The sequence below is a fragment of the Chrysochloris asiatica genome, unplaced genomic scaffold (genome assembly GCF_000296735.1).
Source record: "Chrysochloris asiatica unplaced genomic scaffold, ChrAsi1.0 scaffold00097, whole genome shotgun sequence".
Classification (NCBI taxonomy): Eukaryota; Metazoa; Chordata; class Mammalia; order Afrosoricida; family Chrysochloridae; genus Chrysochloris; species Chrysochloris asiatica.
In genome coordinates this window covers 10508977-10521089 of record NW_006408615.1, presented here as the reverse complement: position 1 = coordinate 10521089, position 12113 = coordinate 10508977, and the positions used below count along the sequence as shown (strand labels likewise).

General features: G+C 46.9%; 2 protein-coding genes across 2 annotated transcripts in view; both read left to right on the top strand.

Moving 5' to 3' along the window:
- The window catches only part of LOC102822466 (chromosome unknown open reading frame, human C22orf46), a 6895-nt gene extending 1186 nt beyond the window's left edge, over nt 1-5709 (top strand). The window contains exons 2-3 of the mRNA XM_006866919.1: nt 5004-5635; nt 5685-5709. Coding sequence (XP_006866981.1) covers nt 5004-5635; nt 5685-5709 — 657 coding nt within the window. The remainder of the gene's footprint in view (nt 1-5003; nt 5636-5684) is intronic.
- An 8-nt stretch (nt 5710-5717) lies between these two features.
- Nucleotides 5718-9244, top strand: LOC102822081. Its single transcript, XM_006866918.1, has 2 exons — nt 5718-8824; nt 9190-9244. The coding sequence occupies exons 1-2, from the start codon at nt 5718-5720 to the stop codon at nt 9242-9244; spliced, it is 3162 nt and encodes a 1053-aa protein (XP_006866980.1).
- The last annotated feature ends 2869 nt before the right edge of the window (nt 9245-12113 follow it).

The window sequence follows — 12113 nt, the reverse complement described above, 5'->3', positions numbered from 1 at the left end:
TGCTGATCTTGCAGTTCGCAGCCCGATTTGTAACCACTAAGCTATCAGAGCTCCTTTCCATGAGTTGTTAAGTGCCATCAAATTAGTTAAGACTTATAGTGACCCTGGTAGGGTTTCCAAAGAGTGGGCTGGTGGGTTTGAGCAGCTGATCATGCGGTTGGCAGTCCAGTGCTTATTCTACAGCACCACACCAGAACTCCATCTCATAAAGAACCACCAACCTTGTGGTTCAAACCAACCTTGCAGTCCAGTGCATTATCCTGCCCAGGAAACCCTGTGAGGGCAGTTCTATAGAACTGTCCAATCAGTTCGATGACAACGGGTTTATAGTCTGCAATGATTATTTTTACCACGAGATGGCGCTCTACACGAAAGGGATATGGTTGTGTGCCCTGGAGTCGGTTCTGACTCATACCGACGCTGTACCAGGTTTCCGAGGCTGTAAATCTTTACGGGAGCAGAACGCCTCATCCTTTTCCCGTGGAACAGCTGGTAGTTTCAAACTGTTGCCCATGAAAGGGATATGCTTAATGAAAGACATGGAAACAATCCCAACTGGAAAAAAAATCAACGACAGAAAAATGAAAATCAAGTGTTTTCCAGGCATAATGAATCCAGGAATTTGCAAGATTCAAGGCAGTAAAAAACAAAACCAAAAACCTGCATCTTGCAACTGTGTCTTTGGACTGACTACTCCCAGCACTGCATACCCAGAAAATGAAAGTTTCCTCCCTAGGGTACAACTCCGCTTGTTTTGTTCTCCAAGAACCACAACCTTGCTAACTCGTATTATAATATGAGCTGAATTTATACTTGTCTAGCGTAGTGGTTACGAATCAGGCTGCGATCCACAAGGTCAGCAGTTCGAAACTACCAGCTGTTCCGCGAGAGAAAGATGAGGCGTTGGAACGCTCCCGTAAAGATTTTTTTTTTCTTAACTGTTTTATTGTGAATTATGTGATAGTTTACATGGGAGAACAGTAGTTTTACATTCATTCTATCGTATGTATCGTCTTACTGCCATGGTTACAATCCCCTCCATGCATCATCAACCAACCAAAGGATTGTCCCCCACACCCCCGGGTCTTCAGCACACAGTTCCTGTAAAGATTTACAGCCTCAGAAACCCGGTACAGGGTCGCTATGAGTTGGAACCGACTCCACGGCATGCAGCCACCACCAGGCGTTCTGGTGTGGCACTGTAGGATTAGTGCTGGACTGCTAATCACAACGTCGATGGTTCAAACCCATCAGCTTCACCTCAGAAACCCTATCAGGATAGATATGAGTTGGAACTGATTCGAAGGCACTTAACAACAACAAACCTAACACCCTCCTGAGAGGAGTATGAGCTCTCATGTTGTTGTTGTTAAGTGCTGTCGAGTCGATTCCGACCCATAGCGACTCTGTTTAGGGTTTCCAAGGAGCAGTTGGTAGGCTTGAACCACAGACCTTGCAGTTCAAACAGCTTTGCAGTCTGATGCATTAACCCACAGTGCCACACCAGGACTCCTGAGCTCTCACAGTGCCTTATTATTATTATTGTGGTAAAAAAAAAAAAAAAAAAAAAGACACCAGGGACTTTAAAAAGCTCATGGAAAAATTGCATTATTTTTCACTCCATTTTTACACATTATTTTTGAAGCTCCCTCATATATAGCAAACAGTTTGCCTTTTTGGCAATTTTCTTGCTGTGCCGTTTGGTGACATTATTTTTCACCATGGTGTTCAAGGAGCTCTGGTGGTGTAGTGGTTACGAGTTGGGCTGCTAACCTCAAGTTCAGCAGCAGTTTGAAACTATCAGCTGTTCCACGGGAGAAAGATGAAGCTTTCTGCTTTCATAAAGATTGACAGCCTCGGAAACCCTATGCAGGGTCGCTATGAGTTGGAACCGACTTACCACTTTGTTCAACTATCACTGCTGTTATTTCTCAAAAGTTTTATTTATATCCTCCCAAACTGCAACTCCTGGTGTGGCGCTGGGGGTTAATGCGCCAGACTGCAAAGCTGTTTGAACTGCAAGGTCGGTGGTTCAAGCTTACCAACTGCTCCTTGGAAACCCTATACAGGGTCACTATGGGTCGGAATCGACTCGACAGCACTTAACAACAACAAACTGCAACTCAGTTCGCCTTTAGCAATAACTTCCATCCCCTCTCCCCCCAAATCTGTTGTTGACAAGTTGATTCTGCCTCATAGTGACCCCATAGGACATTGTAGAATTAGAATTACTCAGTAGGATTTCCTAGGCTGTAAATCCTTACTAAGCTGACTGCTGACTGCCACATCTTTCCCTGCTGCTCTCTGCAGCCAGCGAGTGGGCTCAAACCTTTTGATTAGCAGCCGAGCACTTAACCGCTGCACTACCAGGCTCCCCTCCTCACCTGCTTGTTGCTAAGTACTGTTGAGTTGTTTCCATTCATAACGATCCTGTATAGGGTTTCCAAGGAGCGGCTAGTGTGTTTGAACTGCCAGCTTTGAGGTTAGCAGTCCAGTGCTTATCCTACAGGACCACATCAGGACTCCCTCCTCACCCTAGTCCCTGGTAAACATGAGTAAGCTTTTCTCTATGTAAAACAAACAAACGCCTGTTCGATGCCCTGGGTACCAGAGATGTGTCACACTGAATAAATACCAACACTCAGAGAGTGTCGTTAGGCCCAAACCCAGGAGTCATCCTGAACTCTTCCTGTTCTCACCCAGCACGCTCACCACGTCCATAAACCATCTCTCAAATCTCATCACTGCTCCCAACCGCCCTGTCTCACCTGGACTGAACAGTAACAGCCTGGTCCCCACGGCTTCATGCATGGCTACCCCCTGTCATCCACGCAGCAGCAAGTCACCTTTTTCTTTGAATCAAAGGGTAATATGCACATACAAAGCATCAGATCAAGGCATTTTCACAAACCAGATACTTCTGCAGGTAGCACCCAGATTAAGAAACTGAGCACGACTTGCAGCCCAGAGCCCTCCTTACATCCCTTACAGCTAGACCTATGCCGACTGCTGATAGCAGAGATTCAGTTTGCCTGTATGGAATCCTACAGCTCCCACTGTAATATATGGTGGGTGACATAACCCACGTATGGGACCCACAGCTCCCATTATATATGACGGAGTGACAGAACCCATGTGTGGAATCCCATGACCCTTCTGCACCTGGTTTAAGCCCAACATCATGTTTGTGGCCAGAGTGAACTTTTAGGGACAGACTGTCCTAATGTTGCCACTGCATGATAAGTCTTAAAAACACCATACTGAGCCAAGTCAGTCCATCACAAAAGGACACAGACTGTATGCTCCCACCCATGAAATAAGGAGACATAGAGAAACCAAGACGTATTATTGATTACCAAGAGTAGAAGGAACCCTGATAACACAGCTGGTTAAGCATTGGGCTGCTAACCGAATGGGTAGGAAGGAAGGGAGAGGGGGCTTGCTTTGGGAGCCTTGAATTTATATTAATGGTGGTGGCGGAAGGATTTGGAATAGGATAGTGAGAAAAGTTGTACAACATGAAGAATGTGATCAGTGTCACTAACTGTACATGTAGAAATTGCTGACATGGCCTATGTTTTGTGATGTGTATGGTGGCCACACTCAGAATAAAATCCCAACTGCCAATCTTGACTCCGAGGCAGGCATTCTTTGCTGATCTCCCCTCCTCCATTCTTCTCATTGTCCCCTCCACCTTGTTCTGTTCTCAGGGTCTCTGCCTATAATGCTCTGTCCTCAGATGTCACCTGATTTGCCCATCACTGCATTCAGGTTACAGAAGCCCTAGTGATTAAGTGTTGGGCTGCTAACTGAAAGGTCAGTGGGTCAAACCCACCAGCTTCTCCATGGAAGAAAGATGTGGCAGTCTGTTTCTGTAAAGATTTACAGCCTCGGAAGCCCTATGGAGCAGTTCCACTTTGTCCAGTAGCGTCGCTGTGAGTTAGAACAGACTTGACTGCAGTGGGTTTTTGGCATTCAGTTTGAGGCCCCTGGGTGATAGAAAGAGTTCGCACTCAACTACTAACCTAAAGATTGGAGGTTCAAACCCACACAGCAGTTTCACAGAGGAAACGCCAGACAAACTGCTTCTGTTAAGATGACAGCCAAGAAAACCAGTTCTAGTCTGTGTCACACGGGGTCACCATGAGTCAGCACCAACTTGATGGCATGAGTTTGTTGTCTTTTTTTTTTTTTTTTAAGAAAGGGAGACAAGAAATGCTAAGCTACAAAGAAAATAAAACTACAGATTCAATTATAAAGGGGAGAAAAGCATATAGAAATTAACACACACAAGCAAGCCATTAATTTACTGAATGTTTGCTGTGATCATAGCAATTTAAATATTGCATTTGGAAGCCACAATATAACCAATTAGCATATCAAATAGCAAAAGTTCACTATAATCAGCAGTGAGCAGCTCTTGAAAGCTCCTGTTATTATTTCATTTATTTGTATTCACCTTTAATAATGATATGCCATGAAAAAAAACCTTAGCATACGGCATAGGCACTTTAAAGGGAAGATGATACTTTTGCATGATGTCTGGCTGTGTAAATTACTGATAAAAAGAAGCCGGCATTCAGCCATGCCTCAACAGGTCTGGTTTTGTTTAGCATTTAGGTCCCTAATCAAATGTCACCTCCTTCCTTGACCTGAGCCTTCCCCCCGGCCCCGCCCCCCATTCTGTTTTCCTTTTCCTCAGAACACTTTCCAGTATCAAAGATTTTATTCCATTCTTGCTATCTTCCAAGCCTGGAATGGAGCTCCCAGCCAGCACTTTGTCTTGCTCATGTCAGTATCACCAGCATCTCCAGCAATGCTTACCTTGGAGTAAACACTCTATAAGTGCATCTTGAGTGAATAAATACTGTTCACCCTAAGGGAAGTCACTCCCCTGTTGAGTTCCATAATCCTCATCTGATAATGGGAGTTGTAATTGATCTGGGAGGAACAGATGAGCAAATGTGTGTTCAAGGGCATTGCTTTTCCATTCTCACCCATAGGTGCCACCCCAGGAGAGGGCAGTATCCTCCAGGAGACATGTTCCTGAGTTCTGCAACAGTCTTGGTGAGCTCAGGGATCTGGATGGTCATGTGCAAAGATGGATACGAAAGCAAAGATGGGGATACCAGAGAAGTCTCCAGGAATCATGGGTCCAGTGTCTGCTCTCCTCTCAGCGTCAGTATCAGGGTCCACCTTGGGATGCCCACATCCTAGGCAGCACCTCCTTTTCAAGCACCTGTCTGATCCCTCGGGACAGTTACTGGGACGCATGGGAGGTATCCTGCGGTCTCAGTGATGGGCACACTCATCTGATTCAAGAGCCACTGCCCCTGGACCTGGAGATATGTCAAAGGATGGAGCAGTTGTGGGTCCACTCCTTGGAAGAACTTGCACCTGACAGCAGCATGAGGTCCCACCCCACCTCTGTATCCTTATCCACCTCTCTCCCAAACCTCTCTTCAGCTCAGAGGCTGCAGTTCTGTCCCAGAGAGTTCCCATCTGTTCCTTCCGATCAGCAACAGGAAATGCCCACATGGAGGTCCTGGGGCTTCCTGCAAGAGGCCTGGGCACCAGAGCGGGAACATCAGATAGCAGACAGAGGAAAGGAGAGGACAGAGGACCAGGCTCTGAGGTGGAGAAACCAGAGACAGAGCAGACAAGAGGATACTGGGGAACCCCAGGCACCTGGAAGTCAACTTCCAATAGACTCTGGAATGGAGGATGATACAGCATCTGAGATCCTGGAGTGGGGAGACCAGAGACTTGTACTAAATGAAACTGATGAAGAGGTCTTGACACCAGGGGTTGAAAACCAGGGCCAGATGGAAAGTGAGAATGGAACCCAAGTCCAGGAACTAGGGAAGAGAAACCAAAGGGAAGCTGGAGAGAATCCTACTGAAACCCAGGCATATAGGATAGAGAACCAGGAACAGTTAAGATGTCAAACCGATGCTGAGACTCAATCACCTAAGTGGGGGAACCAGGGTGAGGGTAGTAGTGAGGATGCTACAGAGATTCAAGCATTTGAGAGGAGAAACAAGAAAGAGGCCACAGGGGAGGGCAAGGGAGATATCCAGACCCAAGGATTGGGGATGCAGGGCCAAACTACTAGTAAGAATGGCGAGGAGCTCCAGATACCAGAGAGGGAGCAACAAGAGCAGCATAGAGGTAATATTCAGGCAGAAGAGAGGAGAAAAAAGGACCAGTTTGGAGGTGAAGATGCTGTGCATTTCCAGATGGCTGGGAGGCAGAACCTGGGACAGGTCAAAGAAGAGTGTTTAAAGACCCAGGCACTGGTGTGGAGCAAACAGATATGGGTGGGACATGAGACTGTTCCAGAGATCCAGACACCAGGGTGGGAGAACCAGAATCAAGGTCAAAAGAAGAAAGCTAGAGGAAAGAATGAGATGAAATTAAGACTTGACATTCCAGTAGGGTGGGGAAACCAACACCCGGGGAAAGGCAAGGATGCTGGAGAAAATCCAATGTTTTGGAGGATGAAATTGAAAGAGATCAGAGAGGAGGACTGGGTGGTGATCCAGGCACCATGGTGGGGAACCCAGAGAACTGTAGCAGGCGAAATTGACAGAGAATTTGATACATCCTGTTGGGGTGATCAAGGCCAGATGGCAGCAGAAATTTGGGCACCAGAGATGAGAAACCAGAGAGAAGGTGGAGGTGAGGGTGGCGCAGAAGCCTGGTCACCTGAGGTGGATAACCAGGGACAATTGAGTGGTAAAGCTGCTGTAGCAATCCAGCCACCAGTAAGGTCTCTGTTCCGAGCAGTGAGTGAGGGCCAGCTTGTAGACAAGAATGGTTCAGACATGCAGGCATCAAGGAAGGGAAGCATGCGAGGAGTTAAAGGTGAGGAGACACAAAGATTTGAGGAAGAAAACCAAGGTCAATTAAGCAGTGAAATGAATGGAAAAATTCACACATCAAAGTGGAAGAATGAGGCTCCTGTTAGAAGCAAGGATGGTGCAAATACCCAGGCTTTTGAGGCAGAGAACTGGAGAAAATTAACAATTAATATGAATGGAGAAGTCCATTTATCTGGCTGGGAGAAAGAAGAGCAGACTGAACGTGAAAACAATGTACGGCTCCAGGTTCCAGAGAATAGAAGCCAGAGAGAAGCTGGAGGTGAGAATGGCATAGAGACCCAGGCACCTAAGAAAGAAAACCAGAGTCAGTTACGAAGTGATGGTGATGGAAATGCCCATTTATCCAAGTGGAAGAACCAAGAGCAGATGAGAGGTAAGAACAGGACAGAAATCCAAGCTCCAGAGAAGAGACATCAAAGAGAAGCTGGAGGTGAGGATGGTGTAGAGACCCAGAGATTTGAGAGAGAGAAGCAGGAACAATTAGATGGTGAAATTAATGAAGAGAGCTCTTCTCCAAGGATGAAGAACTGGGAGCAGGCTGGAGGTGAGGACAGTGCAGAAAATCAGGCATCAGAACAGAGAAACCAAAGAGAGGTTGGAAATGAGGACAATACAAAGATCCAGAAACTTGTGGGAGACAATCAGACAACATCGCTAAATAAAGTTAATGGTCCAGAGATCTGGGCACCTGGGGAAGAAAACCAGATTCCTTTAATAAGTGATGGTGATAGAGATGCCCAGTTATCAAAGTGGAAGAGTCAAGAACAGATGGGAAGTGAGAATGCTGCAGACAGTCCAATAAAAGGGAAGAGAAACTTGAGAGGGTCCGGAGTTGATGATGGTTCCGAGATCCAGGCATCTGGGGGAGTGAATCAGGGAGAGTTAAGAAGTGAAATTAATAGAGAGATCCAGACAGAAGGACAAGGGAACCAGAACAAGGTTGGTGACAAAGATGCTACTGAAATCTGGGATGTAGGGAGTCAGAGAAAGAGCGGAGCTGAGGATGCTGGAGTACCAAGGGACAGAAAGAAGAACCAGGTCAGAGAAAAAGATGCTGCTAAGGAAAATCTCAAAGCTGATTGTGCTGGGGGTGAGGGCAGGAAGCCCAGCTTGGCACAGCCCACAGCCCTCACTAGTTCTGGGAATGAGACCATAGAACGAGGACAGGCTGTGCCTATGAGTAGTTTAGCCTCTGCTCCTGATCCTGAGATGAAGCACCTACCTCAGCAGGATGAAGTCCTCCTTCTGGTCAATGGGGAGGAAGAGCATTTGGCCATTTGGGGCCCAGTCCCAGCCAGGGAGCATGAACCTCAGAGAGGTGGACGAAATGACAAAGACGTGGTCCTAGGGAAAGCCTCCAGCTTGACTCAGCAACCCTGGAACCTGCCTTCATCTGTGGCCACCCTGAGTCTGCCGTCTGTCTGCCCTTCTCTCCAATGTGGCCCAGCCTCCCAAGGTGCCACAGCTTTTCCGGGCACTGCTACTGCTCTCACTGACCTGCCCAAGGGGCCAGTTCTCAAGAAGAGCCAACGACTGGTCCTGGAGTCCCTCATGCGGCGGAAGATTGCACACCTCAAGTGGGGCCTTCCCAAGCGCATCTTGGAGTCCTATTTGCTCCTTAACTTCTTAGGATCTTGTCCGTTGCCTATTGCTGGGCTGAGGCTCCCTGGATTATACACCGATCATAAATTCCAAGGGCAGCAGAAGAGATTCGGTGAAGCTCAGGGCTCCAGGGCAGGTCTTAAGCCCCCAAAGAAGCCTCCGAGGGTTAATGCCCCAGGAAGAAAGTGCCCCAAACTTCCTACACAGTCTAGAGCCCTGGAGAAGTGTGGACCATACTGGACAGAGCCACTGGGCGGGCCCATCCACCTTGAAAAGCCCAGGACAACCAGACCACCAGGTGGCGCCAGAGACCGAAAGGCAACCCAAGGAGAGACCCGGTTCTGGGTTCCAAGAAACCCCAGACCTGAAGCAGAGTCTGGGAGCTGGTGTAGCGGAGAAAGGGCAGAAGTGTCTTCCAGTGAGACCGTCAAAGGAAGGAAAATGGTCAGGCCAGCGGTCTCCCAGATGGCAGAGAGGGCTCCTAGCAGAGTGAGGACCTCAGGTTCTAGGGCACGTCACTACAATCAGAGGAAAGAGGGCCCCTTGTGGGCGGTTCCTGAGCTTCCCAGAAGCAAACTACAGGATCCCACATACTGGAGAAGAGGAAACCTGGAATCTATGGAGGCCGGAGGGGATGGTCATCAGTCTTCCTCCAGTTCCACAGACCGCTCCAGCTTTAAAGGGAGTCTCCGGTCTGCCGCAGTGAGGCTGAGCATGACCATTTTGAACAAGATATCCTGGTCCTCACAGCCGTCTAAGCCCCAGCACTCTGTCCCCGACCTGAACCTGCAGAATCCCACTCCTAGTCGGCTTCCTAAGGCAGGGGACCCGCACACAGAGCAGGGCAGCATCGATGTTAGCACTTCTTCCAAGAGGCACCTTCAGTCACCAAGTCACTGCGGTGTTGGGGCCCACCTGCCTAGTCCAGGGAGCCCCCAGAGCCAAGAGGCACCTTGGAACCCAAACAGGGCTCCATGGAGTCCATCAACACCCCCAAAGTTTGTTTTTATGAAGCATTTGAGATCTTTTCTGCTCCAACTTGGCTTTAGAAAGTAGCCAGCAGGCCCAGAGTCCTCAGGGAATGGCAGAGAAGGAAGGAGAGCAGCCAGCTTACCCCAAAACCTCTAATAAACTTGGTTATTTGGGCCTTGAGTGTTCTGAGTTCTTTGGCACACGTTCTCTGAGTGCTCCCTTTTGTAGTTTGAGATACAATGTAGGTAAAAGCCACTTTAAGCCCATGGTTCTGAAGGTCTGGGGCATGTGGGTCAGTCAATACCTCCCCTCCTTAGCTCCTCACGCTAGGATCCACTGGGGTTTCTGTCGTGTTTCTGTCTTTAGTTAGTCCTGACAGGTGTAAAACTCCACCTTAGCTGCTTCATGAATGGTAAGTGCTCAACAATTATTCAAGTTCTTGTGGTTACAGGCAGAACAGCTGATCCCTGGGCATCTGTCCTAAGTTCTGCCTCTGACCCCCAGTCCCATGGCTGGGATTCTACTGCTCATGAACAGACTTCAGGGTCTAAACATCCTCACTTTTTCTGTCCTCAAGTACAGTGGTGGTGGTTGTGTGCCATGGATTCGGTTCTGACTCATAATGACGCTGCATAGGGTTTTCGAGGTTATAAATCTTTATGGGAGGAGAAAGCCTCATTTTTCTCCAGCAGAACAGCTGGTAACTTCGAACTGCTGACCCTGAAGTTAGCAACCCAACTCGTAATTACTACACTACCAAAGCGCCAAGTACAGTAGCCACGATTCCCTATTGCTCTGCCTAGCCCACCTGTGGGAATCCTGCGTCCAGTCACTTGCTAGAATTAAACCAAACTTCTGCGCCAACTGGCAATGTGTCTTGTAATACTTCTGCTGAGAGCTTTGTTGTTAGGTGCCATCAAGTCAGTATCGACTCATAGCAGCCTTATGCACAACAGAACAAAACACTGCCCAGTCCTGGGCCAATCTCACAATTGTTGCCACACTTGAGCCCATTGATGTTGCCACTTTGCCAATCCATCTCGCTGGGCGTCTTTCCACTTTTTCTCTGACCCTCCCTCTACCTACCAAATATGATATCCTTCTCAAGTGACTGTTCCCTCCTGACAATATGTCCGAAGTGAGAGATGAACTCTGGCCATCCTGGCTTCCAAGGAGCACTCTGGCTGCATTTCTTTCAACACAGATCCATTAGTTTTTTTGGCAGCCAGTGGCACTTTCAATATTCTCCAACACCATAACTCAAAAGCATCAATTCTTCTACAGTCTTCCTTATTTACTGTCCAAATTTCGTATGCATATGAGGTTATTAAAAATACCATGGCTTGAGTCAGGCGCACCTTAGTCCTCAAGCCTACGTCTTTGTTCTTCAACACTTTAAAAAGGTCTCATGAAGCAGATTTGCCTAATGCAATATGTCGTTTGATTTCTTGACTGCTGCTTCGTTGAGTGTTGATAGTTGATCCAAGAAGAATGAAGTCCTTAACAACTTCAATCTTTTCTCCATTTATAAAAGAATGTTATTTATTGGTCCAGTGATGAGGATTTTTGTTTTCTTTACACTGAGATGCAATTCATACCAAAGGCTGTGCTCTTTGATCTTCATCAGTAAGTGAAGTCCTCTTCACTTTCAGCAAGCAAGATTGTGTTATCTGCATATCGCAGGTTGTTAATGAGTCTTCCTCCAATCCTGATGCCATGTTTTTCTTCATATATAACCCAGCTTCTTGGATGATTTGCTCAGCATACAGGTTGAATAAGTATGGTGAAATAATACAACTGTGTCACACACCTTTCTTATTTTTAAGCAGTTCAGTGTTCCCATGTTCTGTTTGAACAACTGCCTCTTGGTCCAGGTACAGATTCCTTCTGAGCACAATTAAGTGTTCCAGAATACTCATACTTTTCAATGTTGTCCATAGCTTGTCATGACCCACACAATCGAAAACCTTTCCATAGCCAATAAAGCACAGGTAAACATCTTTCTGGTATTTTCTGCTTTCAGCCGAGATCTACCGGACATCAGCAATGATATCCCTTGTTCCACGTCCTCTTCTGAATCCAGCTTGAACTTCTGGAAGTTCTCTGTCAATGTATGATTGTAGCCGTTTCTGTATTACCTTTAGTAAAACTTTACTCACAAGGGATATCAAAGAGATTGTCTGATGATTTTTGCATTCCATTGGGTCACCTCTCTTTGGAATGGGCACAAATATGGATCTCTTCCAATCAGTTGGCCAATTAGTGGTCTTTCAAATTTCTTGGCATAGATGAGTGGTCTCCAGTGCTGTCTCACTTTCGTGAAAGGTTTCAACTTTTATTCCATCAATTCTTGGTGCCTTGTTCTTTGCCAATTACTTCAATGCATCTTGGACTTCTTCCTTCAGTATCATTGGCTCTTGATCATATTCTACCTCTTGAAACAGTTGAATATCAACCACTCATCTGTCAGTTTGTCGTACGGTGGTGGCTTGTGAGTTGCTGTGATTCTGGAAGCTATGCCACTGGTATTTTAAATACCAGCAGGATCACCCATGGTGGACAGGTTTCAGATGAGCTTCCAGAAGAAGACAGACTAGGAAGAAGGAGTGACGAACTACTTCCAAATATTTAGTCACTGAAAACCTTATGAATAGC